Source organism: Diabrotica undecimpunctata, chromosome 9, assembly GCF_040954645.1.
Source record: "Diabrotica undecimpunctata isolate CICGRU chromosome 9, icDiaUnde3, whole genome shotgun sequence".
Classification (NCBI taxonomy): Eukaryota; Metazoa; Arthropoda; class Insecta; order Coleoptera; family Chrysomelidae; genus Diabrotica; species Diabrotica undecimpunctata.
This window is the reverse complement of record NC_092811.1, coordinates 121,000,003-121,018,479: the sequence shown is the minus strand read 5'-3', so window position 1 is coordinate 121,018,479 and position 18,477 is coordinate 121,000,003. Positions and strand designations below refer to the sequence as shown.

At 32.5% G+C, this 18,477-nt stretch overlaps 1 protein-coding gene across 4 annotated transcripts in view; it reads left to right on the top strand.

Annotated features, from left to right (window-relative positions):
• rno (PHD finger protein rhinoceros) overlaps positions 1-18,054 on the top strand; it is a 63,554-nt gene extending 45,500 nt beyond the window's left edge. For all 4 annotated transcript variants that reach the window (XM_072545110.1, XM_072545107.1, XM_072545108.1 and 1 more), the window contains one exon: positions 2,901-18,054. In XM_072545110.1, coding sequence (XP_072401211.1) covers positions 2,901-3,440 — 540 coding nt within the window. In that variant the 3' untranslated portion in view covers positions 3,441-18,054. The remainder of the gene's footprint in view (positions 1-2,900) is intronic.
• The last annotated feature ends 423 nt before the right edge of the window (positions 18,055-18,477 follow it).

Here is an 18,477-nt window from a genome sequence, read left to right as displayed (position 1 = left end):
CTTATAACAGTGAAATTTGGAGGGAGGTAATAAACAGACGTAGGCTTCTCAACTAGTCATAACAACTGATATAATAGTGACAGATGACGTTACAGCGCCACTGTGACAGATAATTTTAAATAGGACTTTATGGAACGTGATACCTAGTTTGAAAGGTATTCGAAATACGTATTCAACCATACTAATTTTATTTGAGTTTAAGCTCATTTTGATGAATACATTAAATAAATACTAAAATTGTAGTTTCGCATTTAATTAATAAATATTAAAACCTCCGCCTCTGGTTACTTTTCAAAAAGTTGACGTTTTTCAATTCTCTAATTGTTTTTACTTCAACGTCAATTTTTTTGACAATTAACCAGAGGCGAACGTTAGAATATTTATTAATTAAATGCGAAACTACAATTATTTTAATATACCTATTCAATCATACTAATTTTGTTTGGATTTAAGCTCATTTTGATGAAAAAATTAAATAAATACTAAAATTCTAGTTTGGCATTTAATTAATAAAAATTCTAACGTCAGCCTTTGCTCATTTGTCAAAAAAGTTGACGTTTGTCAATTCTCTAGTTGTTTTTAGTTTACAAAAGCGTTTATAGCTCAATATTTAGTTTCTTTCTCAAAATTTTACTATTATGACAATCAACCGTTCAAAAGATACGAGGGAGAACGGACTTTTGACTAGCACTGTATAAAATATACATTATAAAAGTGCACAACAACAAATTTTCGCCAAACATAACCTCTTTCTAGTTTGATACGTGATTTCAACACTTTGGTACCTTTACCTTTACTTTTGATTAAAATACGCCTCATTTTTCTTAATAATCTCCACATTAGATTCAAATCTATTTGGCTGGTGCATTATTTTGAAGCATGAGATATGCGGTACCAAAACGGCACTTTTCGTTGCCTTTTTTTTGAAATTTTGAAAGGCGCCAGTAACGATGCGAAACATTTACTGTTGATAAATTTTGCGTTCTCAATTTGGACAACTTTCGCCTGTAGCTGTGTACTCACTTGTTATCGATGTGACTGATTTAGAGTGATGTGTCATTCACGAACAATCTGGATCTTTACACTGGCCTGATAATAATAATTATTGGTATACAGTATGATGAAAATGTATGGAATAAATTCATTATTTCTAAAAATCTTAAAACACGTCAATTTTAATTTTTGAAATTTTCTACAGGGTTAACCAAAACTGTTGGTTTATTAATACAATTAAATTACAACAAATGTTCAAATTGACAACCTTCAGCAATAATACAATGTGAAAGATGGGCAATAAATTCTTTCTTAATGTTTTCGATGACTTCAGGTGTTATTTGTGCAATTTCCGTTCTAATGCGCTTCTTCAATTCTTCTACATTATTCAGTCGATTTTGATACACTCTGCTCTTTAAATATCCCTACAAGAAAAGTCTAACGGAGTCAAATCTGGAGACCTTGGTAGCCATTCGATGGGACCCCTTCTATCTGTCCACCTACCTGGGAAAACGTTATTAAGGTAATTTCGTACCTCAACGCCGTAGTGTGGGGGAGCCCCATCATGTTGGTACCACAAATCATTTCTATTTGAAAATAGCTGATTCAGCTATGGCAAAAGATAATCCTGAAGAAATTCTAGATAACGAGAAGCAGTTAAGTTTTCCTCAAAAAAATATGGCCCTACAATTTGATTGTTTGTAATGCCGGCCCAAACATTCACCTCGGGATATTGTGTCCTATACTCTTTCATCCATTTACGTGACCGTTCAGCATAAAAGTCGCTTCATTAGAAAAAAGTACCTTTTGTATGAAACCCCGATCTCTGCTACATTTTTCCATAACGGTTTCGCAGAATTTGATTCTTCTATCAAAGTCATCTTCTAATAGCTCCTGGAGCAGATGTACTTTGTATGGATACCATTTTCTACTTTTTTAGCACTCTTACAACAGTTGATAGGTGGACATTATTATCTAGTGCGACCTGCCTAGAACTGGTATGGGGATTTTCTTGAAACGCCAATACAACGTCCAGTTTCTTGTCTTCGGATATTGATTTTCGACCACTTCTAGGAAGATCTTTGACATGGCCCGTTTCTCTAATTTTTTTTTCAATTTTACTTACTGTTGATTGAGTAATTGGTTCGCGATTGGGGTATTTAGCATTAGATAAATTATGAACTTCTGCTTGAGTCCTCACTCTATCTCCATAACCAATCATGATTAAAATCTCGATTCGTTCTGTTTCTGTTAGTTTCATTTTTGTAAATGATGTTATTAATGTCGGCAAAAAACTCGATTCACAGATCATTGAACTATTTTGTTTTACTCCCAGTGGCGTTCCTTAGTTTATTTTAGTTCAGTGAATGAATATTTATTGTAATTCCATGTTACTTGACAAAGTTCATAATTTTGGTGAACCCTATAGAAATAAATATTCAAGTGGAAGTAGGAGACCTTTCAAATGAGCTGTCACGTGACCTCGCTTTGTATTTAAAAAAATCGTCGATTACGTCATTACTCCGACACTGATGACGTAATGTCCAACACATATATAGCAGGTGATGATCATTCAAAAATTAAAATTGCGCGTTTTAAGATTTTTTTAAAGTCGTCTGTTTCTGATATCATGAATTTATTCCATACATTTGCATTATACTGTATATCTAAAAATTTTATTTTTATTATTCTATTTACTATAATTCCCAACTAGCCGGTGCGATTCGATCCACTTCAGTCTTTTCACAAGTCTTCCTGATGAAAGGTAAACCTTGAAATACGTGTAAAAGAATAGTGAGAGACTTGAAGTGGATCAAAACGCATCGGTTTTGATCCATATTTTACTCGTTGGATCTAATATTTTAATCGCTGTACCGTTCTATATATTATTTTTAAACGCATTTCAGGTGGAAGATCTGAAGCGGGAGAGTATGAAATTCCGCAAGATGATGATCAAAGATTTGAAATTCCAGCACAAAAAGAAGGATAAGAGCGAGAAGAAAAAGAAGAAGAAGCTCAAGTCCGAAGTACAAATAGTCGCCAACGCGGGCGAAAATCCGACGAAGTTAATCATTCGTTTTAACAAAAAGAGTGACAGTGACAATGAGAAACGGACGAGTGGTGAATCGGAACTCGATATTAATAAAGACATAGTTGATAATAAACTTCCCGTGGAAGCAGACGAACAATTACCGCCGGTTAAACTGACTCCTATCAAATTAAAACTGTCTAGGTGTCAAGAAGGCTCAGGGTACGTGATGAAACCCCCCGTCCACACCACCGAGAAGGAGGAAGAGCGAGTAGTTCAGCCGGGCCAACCTCCGCCCGAAGAAGCCGAGGCTGCGAAGCCCCGAGTAGACGCCGAACCCGCCGCCAATTCCTCACCGCCCTCTCTAGATCCCACTCCTCCGGTTTTAGCCGTCAGTAAAGACTGCGAAGTTAGATGATAATCGTGTAAATTTATTTATGTCGAAATTGTGTAAAATATTGTAATATTGGTTGGATATAGATGGTGACCAGTGAGGGAAGATGTAGAGAGATTAATAGATAATTGAAAAGATATTTGTACAGATCGATGAAATATGCTAGCTGCTATTCACATGTTTAAACACACATTGTTAAGCTGACTAGTGAATGTGTAGGCTAAGCGAAAGACACGTACAAGGAGATGTTTTCGTTACGGCTTTCAGGTTTGTATTCGCTTTTGTCTAAAGCTATCGAAACACTTTTATATATACATGTAACTATTTTTATTTACTCAACTTCTATCATGTTTTTACAAATTATTTATTTATCATACATTAATATTGCACAATTTGAAATATATAACAATTTTTATAACAAAAGAACTGTCTTGAATTAGAGCAGAATTGAATATACGTACAGCTAGACAAAAATACTTGAACGCTTACATCTTTGTCATTAACTTCAGTTGTTAAATAAATATCGATCACAAGTTTGTAGAAAATATTGCAGAAATTCATTATCTTTCTATATACCGTGTTAACTTCACAGATACTTGTTTCAAGAACTTGACACTTAGTGAAACTTCGTATTGGATAATTTTCATTCCGGCAAGTGCCCATGACAAAACATCTCGAGGTAATCTTAAGACAATGTTTGCTTCTGTATATCCCTGTTGTATTTATGTTAACTACCTTACAGTGAATTGTATCTATTCATTGAAGCTCTGATTATACAAAACTAATTTTGACAGTAACGAATATGCTCTTCTGTTTTCGTACAAAAATGCTACTTCTTTGTTCATCTAGTATTTTTCCTAACCCTCCATAATCAACTGTTTTACCTCTTCTTATTCTTCGTAATGCTCTAGCAATATTCTTCTTCTTTTAGCATCATAACCCTGGATGGGTCTTTGCCTGTCTGGCTATGTCCTTCCATTCATATCTCTCTTGGGCCCTTCTCCTCCATTGTCTTATATTCATGTTTTTCAGGTCGTCGTTCTTCCACGTCATCCAACCATCTCGACTTAAGCCTTCCTACCGGCTTCCACTGTAACATCTTCTTTGTCGTTTTCGTGTCTTCTTGTCGCTGAACATGTCCCAGCCATGACAGTCTTTGACTTTTCACAAATCTTACAATAAAAATTAATGGGAAAATCCCAGTATTTGACTGTATACCATCGTTTAAAAAAAACATACAGAAGTTCATTATCTTACAATGTCATACCCTTCATTCAGTTCATTAACCTCGTCGTTTCTCCTGATTCTCCATGTGCCGTCTTCCTCTTGCACCGGGCCATGTACTTAGTTTTTGTTTAGTTTATTTTAAGCTTTTTTTTGTGCTTCAGGATCCATTTCCTTGAATGTTTCCATTAGTCGTGTCTTGCTTCTACTAATAATGGCAACATCGTCTGCATATGCAGTAATTTGTACTGTTTTTTTTTTGTTTATATGGCCAGTTACATTGGCTTTTCTGATGACTGCTTCAAGAAGTAGGTTGAACAGCATGGTTGAAAGTGCGTCTCCCTATCTCATCCCCTCCCCATGTTGATGTCAAACAGGGGAGACAGTTTTCCATCTACTCTAACTGCGGCTTTTGTACCCTGCAACGTTATTTTTATGAGGCTGATATATTTTTTTGGTATAGCTAGATTTCGAAGGTCTTCCAGCATTTTGTCTCTTTTCACACTGTCAAAAGCTTGTTTAAAGTCTATATACATATTATATAGTTCTATGCCGTATTTGTAGCTTTCTCTTGTATTGTTCTAAGCATGAATATGTTGTCTGTAGTGGCTCTATTTGCTCTGAATCCATTTTGATAATCACCAATTATATTTTCGGAGTATTCTGACAATCTAGTGTAGAATGCCAGAAAGGATTTTGTATATTACATTTAGCAATGTAATTAGTCTGTAATTCTGGCATTCCCTCTTATCTCCTTTTTTATATATTGGCTCTATAAGACCAACTGCCCATTACTCCGGCATTTGCTCCTGGGTCCATACCAACTTTATCAGGTTATGGATTCTTCCCGAGAGTTCGGGTCCTCCATATTTCATCAATTCTGCCGAAACTCCGTCTGTTCCTGTCGCTTTACACTGTTTTTTAGTTTCTTTATTATTTGAACTACTTCATAACTCGGATTTTCAAAGTGCTGCTCCGCCGTAAAATATATTGTCTCGTTTTGATCATTTCCATTGTCTGCATTTAGGTTTTCCCCAAAGTATCCTTTTCATCTCATTATAATTTTTTGTTTCTCGGTTAGTAGTTCTCCGTCCTTATCTGTGCATATTCTGATAATCTGTAAATAAGTAAATTCTGATCTAAATGACTGTGCTTTCTTTTATAGAATTTTCTGCTCTCGTGTCTGTTGTTATGTTTTAGGATTTCTTCTACTCTTTTTTTCAAAGCCTCTTTTTTTTCTTCTGCATATTCTAGTCGTTTGTATTCTCTTTTCGTTATAAATTTCTCTGCTATTTCTTGTGTTTTTTTGAAGTCGGTTAAGCCTAGCTTGCCTTTTCTCCTCTACTGCAGTTATTATTGTGTCTCCATTCTTCCTCTGCAATATCTTCCTCTCTGATTCCGTTGACTTTTATTTGAAGAGTATTTTGATATTCTTGTGCCTTTGTTGGACTTTTGAATCCTTTACCATTCCATTTGTTAATTTGGCTATTTTTCCCTTTTGCCACTGACATTAGTTATGTATGTTGCCCATCTTTTTGAGATGAGGATGTGGTCAATTTAATTGGCTTCATTGGTTCCTGCTATTTTCCATGTTCCTTTATGTATGCTCTAGCAATATCCTTTGTTCTTATTCTGAATACCATTGCAGTTGCTGCATCTAGCAGTTCTTTAATAAATTTTTCTTTGTATGAGCTACAGTATTCTTCTAATTAATGTAAACACACGCAATAATTTCGAATCAAATAGCATTTATTAGTTATATATGAAGAAAAGGACAAAAAATACAATTTTAATTGTTTTAATAGGAGAATATGCCTTCCATGAGCTTTTATAACTTCTTTAAGGCGTTTTGGCATAGAATCGAGAAGTTTTTTTTATACAATTTCCTGATATTTGTCAGTCTCAAAAATAATATCTGGATTACAGACCCGAATCAGTTGTGTTTTTGTTATGCAATCCACTGTAGGTCACTGTAAAAATCTAATTGTACAGTAGCTCACAAATTTTTAATTGGATTAAGGTCTGGTGAGCTTTCTAACCATTCAAGCCCGATAAAACACTTTTTACGCGTTTTTTCATTATACCAGCTATTAATAACTGCTTTTTTCACATCTTATTCTATTCCTTCCACGTTTTTGTCATTTTTTTTAACATTAGTGTGATCAACAATAACTCCATAGTCTACTAAGTCTTTCTCGAATTATTGGCTTGTTTTCTCGCGGTTTAATTGACCTGTTCTTATTAAACAGTCTTCATGCATTGCTATTGTCTTTATGTTCCCTTCACATTTCGCTTTTCTGATCACATCAATTGTACACATATCCCCTTTTTACCTTAAAAATCTTGTTTGCAGTCAAAAACTTAAACCACACACTTATATCTCGTTAAACAATTAATTCGTGTTCATTCGAAGTAACAGTCCTAATACAGGTTCAAAAATAAACAAATAAAACCCCAGTTCAGTTTACTTCAACAGAAACAGGACAATTATATATATAAACAACATTCATAGCTTGGCGTGTCTGGCCAACTCGAAAAATATAATGTGTTCACATTGATTCATACAATATTCCACAATACTATTAAACCAATGTTCAGGTGCCCATAAATTTTTAAACTTAAAATATGAAAGTAACTGGGTTTTTTTTGTTCAGCTGTATATTTAAAATCTGACCTAACCTAAAACTTATTGACAACCTTAATTTTTCTCTAAGCGTTGATTTCAGTCTATACTTTACTCTCAGATATAATATTTTGTAATATTTACATTCCCTAAAACATTTTACGGTTTTTTTAAGTACCAATTGATATTGAGTGCCAAAGTTGAGACAGTTTTACGTACATATTCGTCGAATTTTATTTATTAAATATATTTTTAGTTTGTTAGTTGCATTTTACACAGTCATTTTTCGCATAAAAACTTTTTAATATTGTGACAAGCATTTTTGCAAATTTCAAAATATACTGTACTAAGTAAGGTGGTACACTCAATAGAATGAAGATTAATACAAAGGATTAATTATTTATAGTTCTTCGCAACCGATACATTGTTTCCAAGTTTTATGGGAAAATTTCTGGAATTATTTCTTAAGACGTTTCTGGTTCTCATTGATAAGCGACAAAAACTTCAGGGAGAAATAATTCTAGACCAGGACTTTAAATCCTCGAAAACAATGTACCATATGACAAAATTGAGTTGAACCACGACCTTGAAACATCACGAAGGAGGCGTGGTTATTTTGTTTCTACTCTGTTGAGCTCTGTTGTCACTTCGCTATTTGCGGAGCAACTCCTTGCCTAATAAATATTTTCAATTTCTCTTCTACTGTTTTATATTTTACCGTATTTGGAACACCCTGTGTGTTATAAAGGTGTTAATATGGGTGAGGTGATCAAAATCTAAAATTTTTAGATAATTTTAATAAAGTAGTTATATAAAATATTGCTCTACATTTAAACTTAAATTGTTTTTGTATTAGACTTCATTCTATTGAGCTTGTTGCATCACATATTATCGGAAAATGATTAAAATGCATTCATTTTATTTGAATAAATGTTTTATTAAGGACAAAAGGGAATGTAACATCTGAAAGCCGTTAAAAAACGCCCAGTATGTGATATTTCAGTGTACAAAGTCAATTATGACCACAAACTGTAATCATATTTTTGTACATATTGTAAGTTATGGTATTTGTGAATATACATTAAACTAATTTATATAAAATTTCATTTAAAATGATGATTAACTCGTGTTGACAAGTTTTTTGATAGGTAGAACTCGTTATTAGAAGAAATGATTGAATGTGCCGACGTTCCAAAAAATAATCAGGTCCTCTAAACAGATCTAAACGGTTTTTAAATGTATAAATTTAAGTAGTTAGGTTCTACACTTAACAATTTTTAGATTCACTTAATTTCGTCTATGATTACATTTATTTTTTTTTCTATCAAAATTCCCTAACGTTTTCCTCTTTTTACATGACGTGGTCTTTTCAATAAAGATTTAAGTCACTACATTCTATATAGCTAAATAATTAAATTAAATTTTAAATTGGGATAACGTTTCGACATATTCAAGGTCATATTTTCAATATACTTCTGTCACCACTGCGAAAACGATTACATCTGTTTTTGTTGAATTTAGTTACTATTTTTTTGTTTTTATGTTGTTACTAAGATTTTCATTATTGTTTTTCACATTGGATATATGCCGGGGCTTTCTTCATTTTGTTTATACTATTTCAATAGCTACTCCTATGATTTTTGCTATTACTAGTGCTCTAATCTTTCGTAGGCTTACAATATGATCAGTTCCTTCTTTAAATCCTCCTTAAAACTTTCATATAGTTGTCTTCGGACACTGTTTTAGTTTCCAAAATTCACATAATACCACTTAATTTTGATACCTATTAAAAATAAGAAAGAACTTTTAAAATAACCAACTTAAAGCACCAATTTTTATAAACATACACATAATGCTGATAAATTTTTTGGAACGACCGGTATATACACATGGAAAAGATAAAGGAACGTAAAATATCTGTATTTCGCCATTTTTATTTTTGTGATCGAAGTTTCTGGGCTGATCTGATTAAAGTTAAAAAGTTTTTTAAGCTGTTTTATATTAAAATGTTTCTGTTTAAGACACTGGTACAATGTATTTAATATATAACTTTCTGCAGGATTCTAGAGGCTATACTGAACTAGCAAATCGATCTGGTGTTGTGTAATGTACTACGAGAAAAATGTTTAATCTAGTTCAATAATTCAGGAAGCGAAAAAAGAGAAAGGACCAAAGCATTCAGTCATAACAAAACAAAACTTCCCCATTTTTCTCCAGTTTTTACTATTTTTTAACTTCTGGAACTAGACAAGATTCTAGTCACACTACTCTTGCTTAATGGGAGCTCTGAGCTCTTGAAATAATCAAGAATCTTTGGAGTGTGTGTACCTCTATATGTTATACTTCAATCACCTATCAAAGCTTCACATTTCTTAACTAAATCGCAAGTTTTATATTCTTATATGCCCATCAATCAATATTATGGATCATATTTGGTCTTAACATAAGTTTTCTTTATAATACTGATCTGAACACATACATTTTTCCATTCTTCTAAAGAACATTTGTCGAAATTTCATTTACTTTGAAATTGACATTTCTTATCCTAACAAAAAATGCTTCTCAATCCAATGAAATTAGGTTTCTGTAGTTTATTTATGTGAATCTGGACAGAGTTAGTGTTGACTATCCTTTATAGAAAATTCTGAACTTGTGAAATACAACAGTCGAGTCTATGTACCACTATATCAATCACGTATCGAAGTTTCTCATTTCTTCGACACTTAGTCATAGGATTTTTATTCTTACATGCCCATCAATCATTATCATACATCATATTGGGTGCCACTAATGTCTTATATAAGATTTTTTATAGTCTGAGATACAGTTTGATAATGAAGAGCTGGTGTCCATGTGTGTACAAATATAAAAAAAGAATTTTGGAGACATGGAATAGATTATTGCCAAGTCTGATTTATTGTGACTGCAGTATTGTGTAACGCAAATTTAGTTGGCATTTGAATATTACAAAAATATTGCAACCAACTAAAAACATCGAAAAAAAAAAACATTAGTCGTACCCTCTGTATCATATGTAATTACAAACATTTTTATCACAATCATTCTGTTCCTCAAGAACTGTCCCAAATATGAATTTCTATGACACAAAACCGTCTTCAATTGAAATTAGTTTATCATATACATTTTTCCATTCTTCCACAGGAAATTTTTCATCAATTTTATAAGCTGATATCACTTAGTTTAAAGCTAGCATTTCTTATGCCAACAAAAAGTGCATCCCAAACCGACTAATTTGATTTAGACTCGGATGATAATCTACTCGGGTTATCACCTTTTTGGTATCTCTCAAAGTTCATTTTGCCTCAGTAGTCGCCATATTAGACTGGTATTTTTCCTCAATTCCCACGAATCTTCCTAGTTTCCAGTACTAGCAGAAATTAATGTCTGTGCTTCTTACATTGACTTCCGCTGACCACTATCATTCATAACTATCTATCATTCACATAGTTTCAGAACTATATCAATATTGTTCTCCTTTATTTATTGATAATGTAAGAATTTCTTGTGTGAAAACAATTTTTTTGATTTTACTGCGGAATTTGTTTTATTTTTTCAAGAGAATCCAGTTTTAATTTGTTTTTTTTTATGTTTTTACATTAAAATGTCTTATTATTTTTGTTTTTCTTCAATAACATTTTAAATTAAAATATATTTTTTCAAAGATTACTCTTTTCGTGTGAAACTTTTCTTCCACATGCTTTTTAGGTAATTGTTAAACTGTCATCCGTTGATTGTGAATTTATAGTGATCTGTCATAGATCGTCGCTCTTGTTCTTTTAGACTGTGCCTTACTGTGACCTATGGATCAATTTTTGCAACTCCGATTTAAAAACGTTCAACAGCTCACTTTTAAAAGTTTTTCTCACTTTTTCATATGCTGCTCACCCAAGACCGATTTTTCTTTTCAGTTCATGGGTCTGATTAGCCCTGCCAGTAATAAACATTCAATCAGTACTGATATTCTGGTTGAGTACCAAATTTGCCATTACCTTTTTTCGATTTATTTAAACCTACGTTTTCTGTAACCACAACGAGTTCCTATACCATTTCTTTTGCCATTCCTAGTCCTCAGCTATTAGGACTATATCATTGGCGAAACATAATTTGTTTAGATATTCTCCATCTATTTTTATTCCCTTTGTCAGCCAATCCGAATTCCTAAAAGCATGTTCCAGCACTGTATTAAAAAGTTTAGGTGACATTGGGTCTCCTTGTCTAGCCCCTTGCTCTATTTTTATTCCATTGCTATTAGTATGTAATTTGACAGTGTTGTTGTCTGTAGGTATATGTTTTATAATAATTTTGTATACCTATAGTCTAGCCTGCATTCTTTAAGCTCCTGTATTATTTTACTTTGCAACTTGGCAGCACTGTAGGAATTACCGCACTGGGAGAAATAATTTCCCAGTACCACTACTCACTTCTCAGATTATACTGAAGCTGTTCACTATTTTTTGATCATCTGTACATTCTTCTTATTGCGTCTCCTTTCGAAGGTTGGCGATCCAAATGGCAATTGTAGCTTTGGTAAGTGCTGCAGGAAAGATTTCTGTGGATGAGCGGTCACACCATCTCCTCAGGTCTTTCAGGCACGAGTTCCGGCGTCTTCCAACTGATCTTTTGCCCTGAACTTTACCTTCCAATATGATTTAGAGTAATTCATATCTTTCACCCTCAACACATGACCCAAGTATTGTATTTTTCTCTGTTTTATCATGCCGAGTAATTCTTTTTATTTACCTCACCATTGCTAACTTTTTGTATCCATGTAATTCTCAGCATCCGTCTGTATATATATATTTCAAAGGCATCTATTCATTTTTCTGTTTGAGTCCATTGTCCAACTTTCACAGCCATACAACAAAACAAAGAAAACGTAACATCTGATCATTCGAATTCTGAGCTCTAGACTAAGATCTGATCTTGTAAAAAATGTTTTCTTGTTCATGAGTGTTTTCCTCGTTTGTTCGATTCTTGATAATATTTCTTTTTTTGGATTAGACTGGCTGTTGATATTTGCTCCTAAATATTTTATGGAAGTTACCTGTTCTAACAAATGTACATTTGTTGGTATCTTTGAAAATACTAGAATTTTTGGGGAACATTTAGATGTAAACCGAACATTTCGCTATGACGAACTACCGCATTTATTATATTTTATACTTCTTGTGCGTTGCTTGCTATTAGGACTGGTTTCGTTAATCTTGATTCCACCTTGAACCTCGTCTAATGCTTTTCTGAATATAGATTCCGAATACAGATTAAATAATAGCGGTGATAAGACACAACCTTGTCGCACTCCTCGTCGGATTCGTATATCTTCATTTGAACATACATACATGCAAATTTTATTTTGATTGTCAATTATATCTTGAACCAAAACTTAAATCTATTCTGTCTTAAACACACTGAGCATTCCAGACCAAAACTTTTATTGCCTGCGTATATCACCAAGGAATATTTACCTGTCGTTCCCCTGCACTTATTTGACTGAAAAAGCACAAAACTGAATCAATCGTCTATTCACAATGAAGATGATGAAGTGCAACTAAACAATTACACATAAAAAGATCCTGATTCTCACCTACAGATCAAAAGTATGGCCTCTTAATCTCTTTACCTCTATTTTACGATTATACTAGACAACTAAACATAAAAAAGTTTAGAAATAACCAAACATTGTATGGTTTCAGTTTTAATCAGCTCAAAAACTTCGACGTGTTAACAAACTACGTACACCAGGATTTAAACTTGATATTTTCCGTTCCTTCGATCTTCCAAATCCACATGAAAAATATTATTTATAAATATATTGTACAGAGCAAATGGCTTGCGTGCAATTTTATTACGAATGATATCGTTGTTATGAAAGCCATTGGTTTTTATTATTATACTTTATTCTATTGTACAGATTGTCTTCTTTTTTAGTGAGAGTTTGTTTTCCGCAGGAAATTGTCGAGTTGTGGATACGACACGTAGAGTTTTAGAGTGAGCGAATAGTAAGTCTGATCGTTTTTAACTGTATTTTTTTGTGTCGAACATTTTAGCGAAAACAACGAGTTTTGGGAAGTGCTGATATAATACTCATTTACAAAGTCGGTATTCCGCCAAAATAATGTATGTGTTTTGTTTTATTTGATGCGAAGTGTTGCATTTAAACAGTTAACTAAATTGGTATCATACTGATGGGAAACATTTTATTTCAGTCATAATTGTTGAAGTTGCCACTTTTTAAAAATACGTCTTTCTATACAATTTCTCGTTATCATCTTCATATATCAGCTTGTAAACATCTTGGTGATCATCATAATGTACCATATAAGCCTTAGTCATGATTTAAATATGTTCTTACTAAATCTAAATGCAAATGTAAAAAATCGATCCTATAGTTTCATGAGTCAGGGAATATTGCAACCAAAAGTAATATTCTCTTTACTTATTAATAGAAATTGACTTATTAAAGCTGTATACAGAGAGAAACTTTATATCTAAAACTTTTATAGAAGTTATCATTGTCACCACTTTTCATTCGTTAGTTTTTGGTTAGTTAGATTCGTGTTTTACTCTTATTATTTAGATACTTCTTTTTATTTTTTCATTGTTTGTTTGCATTTTACACTTTTTACAAACCATTAATATAGATTTAAAAGTTTCTTTTTGAGTCTGTTCCATTTTTTTATGTGAGATAAAATGATTCCTTTGTAACAAAAAACACTTGTATCGATAAGTAAGTTTAATCGTCCGTTAAATCATTTTAGGATAATCAATTTTTAAATAAACATATTTTGAAATATTTTATTTACGTTGAATTATTCGAAGCTACTTGTTATATCCACACATCGACAGGTTCGTGTCATTTTAAAAATTTTTTAACGATTGCCGGTACACAAATGTATAAAAACCAAACTTGTGGTCTTTCTTAACTAATTCCCTAAGTTATTATTTTAAAACATTGACATTAGTCGAATAATTATAAACTATTTTATATAATTTTAATTTACAAATGTTTAAAATATATTTTTTGTTATTTATTTATTTATGTAGTGAACGGATTAAAAGTATTTTTTTCGTTAACGCCTCTTTTATTTATATCAATGCTACTTTATCTTCTCGTCTTTTTCGCTGTTAACTGCTTTCTTCTTTTTCTTGCATTGCTCGTTCCTCTTTCTCCTAGCGATTTTTGATGTCACAATACATTTAGGAAGGTTTTTATCACTACTGTCACCTGTCGTTCTAAAAGAATACGTTTCAGATAGTTTTAATTATTACTGTCATCTGTCACTGCCAAAGAATAATTCAATCAGCTGTCACTATCAAATATTACATTTAAGACACGTTTCTGATAGCTTTGATCACTACCGTCATTGTCAATAATATTATTTTTGCCTTTTTCGCTATTAACTGCATCATCTTTTACTTGCATAGCCTGTTCCTCTTATCGCAGGCGTTTTTTTTTATGTATCTATAATCCGTTTTGTAATAATCAATTAACGTTAACGTCATTTGTCAAGGTCCATTCACGCTTGAAATAGTTTTGATCTCTATTATCATCTGTTATTTTAAAAAAGAAACCAAATTGACGGCAGTCATGTTTTGATTGTTACTGTCACTGCCAAAGAATACGTTCACGATAGGTTTTGATCACTACTGTCATTTCAACAATTTTTATTTTTGTCGTTTTCGCTATTAGCTCCTTCATCTTTAACTTTCATTGCTCGTTTCTCTTGCTCCAGTCGTTTTTTGGCATATCTACAATCTATATTATATTAGTCAATTAACGTTAACGTCATCTGTCAACGAATACATTCACGTTTGGAATAGTTTTGATCTGAAGCAAGACAAAAAGTGTCTACACCCAAAGCAAACTGGGTAAATTGTCAAGAATATAGCCCAAAAAAAGAATAATGAGAAAAAGAGTAGTTTTGATGACTATTATCATCTGTCATTGTAAAAGAACAAAATCCAGGGCAAGTGATGTTGGATTGTTACTGTCACTGCCAAAGAATATGTTCACGACAGATTTCGGATGTTTTTGATGGCTACTGTCACCTGTCATTCTAAAAGAATACATTCACAACATGTTTCAGATAGTTTTTATTATTGCTGTCATCAGTCATTGTCAACAAATACATTCGGAATACGTTTTGGATAGTTTTTCGAATAAAATATTTAAAAAATGTGTTAAGGCATGTTTTTATCATATTTATTTGACATATACGTATTATTAATTTTTTTCTTTAGAGGTTTCACGATGACTTCGATAAGTCAATCACTCTGATTGAGCTGAGTTCTAAATATATTATAATTACAAATTTGAAAGTGTTAACCTTAATATTTTCATGACAGCTTCTGATATTTTGCAGAAAACTTCTGTCTTGCTACAGCTTTAGTATAATTGATCCTCTGTATTATTATATTTTAGTAATCAAACGCTTTTCTCACTTAAGCAGGTATTTGTAAAGGTAGAATGTCGCGTCCAGATTGATGTTCTTTATTACAGTAAAAATGCTTCTTGGAATACTCTTGTTGTATAAGAATTAAAAAGCAGTTTAGTATGTTCTTAGTCCGACCACGTTTGATTCAGAAATTTATCGAACGCGGCAGTACGAAATCCAAAGTGAATCTGCTGCTTTGAATTGCAATTCGCGGGTGAAACGAGTAGGCCGATTGATGAGTAGTACGGTGAGTAGAAGGGTGAAGCGTTTATTTTTAGGTGTCATTGTTTAAAACTGTTCATGCTACGTTTTTCTGTTTTTACTGTACACTATCCTTCGTTTACATCTTTTTAGTTTCTGATAGTTGTTCAATGATTCGATGATATTCTTATTTGTTACTTTCGTTATTGAGTGTTAAAAATAAGAGATGGGTTGTTCTTCGAAGATCTTGCTCTTTACACTGACATGCAAGGTCAGGTTGTCAAAATTATTAAAACCCTGACGGAATTCGATCTGAAGAATAATTATTTTGAACATATATTTTTGTGTGTGCACAATTTTTACACATAAAATTTTTATTTTTGTTAGTATTTTACCATTTTATTACGATTTATTACTTAATTTACATAGTTAAGTATCCTTTTTAGGCATTAGAGGTCGTTAAACTCCTGATAAGTTATTTTTTATTGGCAAAAGTCTATATTTTTAAGACACCAAAGATCCAACTGACACGAAAGAGACCCGGATTATTGATCCGAGTCTCTTAACTGATCCAGATCTTCAAAAATACCTGTATTTTCCATAACTAGTTAATAACTTATACCATAATTCAATATCTACTGTCATTTTTTGAATAAAATGTTAATTCCATAAAAATTCATGTTTTAACTGCGATATTGCTTTAAAATAAATTAACAATCCAGTATCTTATTTGTTTTAAAATAGATCAACACCGGCGTTTCCCTTTCCATGCCTCTTTCTTAGTTCATACATCACGCTCGTAAGTCTCGCCTTAATGTCTCCTGTTGAGCCATTAAGTCTTTTTTTTTTCTGTAACTCAACACTCTATATCAGAGTCCTCTACGCATAGTAATTCAGTTGTTTTTTTTAATTCACAATAAATGTCTCTTATAAGTACCAAAAGGTACGTAGTAACTGAAGTTCCTTTCTTTGACGGAGATCTCAACCATCATTTATTTAATTCGTTGTGTACTTTTCATTTCAAAGATTCATTTTAACTGTATTTGATATATCATTTTTTCGCAGCATATTTTTTTAAATATAATTGAAACCAGCCATTTTTCTAGCACTTGTGATGAGCTAAATAGTCTGTAGCTGTATTAATTGCTTCTGATTTTCTCTCTCCGAAATTGAAATACCACATTCTTGAAATGCTTTAGCAGTGGCATAATACGTGCAATACAAGTCCTCTCATCCTCCAGACAGAACCGGGAAAAATATTATTCTGTCAAGCCCAAACGTCTCAAACGTTTTTGTGCCTACAGAGCCCTTCTGAAGAAGTGTCAATCTATTTCCAAGACCAATAAAGACATTCAAACAGTCCCACACCGGCTTTGAGTCCAAATGTGTAGTCGTGAATGCTTTCAAGGCTGCTTAACTGTGAATAGATCACAATTATGCAACTTTCAACTGAAATTTTGTTGCGTATTTAAGTTATATGTGTAGCTCATGTTTTGCAAGTAAAATAATTAATTTGGACAGTTTGACAACACCGTATATTCGGTTGATGAGATTTTTGATGTTTCTCATCTAGTGCGCAGTGGAAGAGCGACAATTTGCACTAAACGTACCATCCAGATTAAATAAAATTTAATAAACTACACAAAATTTGCAGCATTGCCACACTTATCGGGTTATAGTTTCCACGAAATAGACAGTCATGTAAGATAAAGCAATTTAAGCATTGCATTTAAAAGATTGCTGATTTATTCCATTTTTTTTATTCCAAAATTTAACTTATAGAAAATTTTTAAAGTACCCACTGCTCTAGAGACTGATAATTTTAGTAAAAGATATTTTTGTGTACTAATCAATTGTTGAAGAACAAATAAGCAATTATGTATGATATATATTTTTAACTGGTTGTCCGTGGACAATGCAGTCTAATACTTAAAGATTTTATTGAATTTTATATAGATATGTATAATAGTTTTATTTTTTTATATCTTGATATGTTTTTTTATTGTATTATTGTGAGTGTTGTGTACATTTTTTACTGCAAGTATTATAGCACAAGCCATTTGTTGAATTCATGTTACATGATACACAGAATATAAATATGATTAAATTAATAAAAGAACCGTTTTCCAGATAATCTCTTGTTTGATTCCAAGAATGCTTTCCGAGTAAATAACAACATACAAAGGTGGTTTCATAAGTACTGTCTATATTCAAATAGACTGTCGAAAAATTCTAAGAATTTGTTCATCTTTTTTCAGTAGCATATCCTCAATGGACGTTCATATCAATATTCTCAAAGGCTCAGGAGGGTTCTAATGATGTTTTACCAAACCACTTTGTCAGAAGAGCTGACGTTTCTTGTCAGTTTCGAACATTTTCTCCATTGTGATAAAAACCAGGCTCTTTATTTGTCAAGTTTTTGCTGCAGCTGGACACATTCAGAGTTCATCCATCCTGAGGGATTTGCAAGTCCTAATGTTGCAGCAGGTGCTCCTGCCTGTTTAACACATTATGCTTAAAATTAACTCTTGTGAAGATCATGACAGGGATAGTGCAG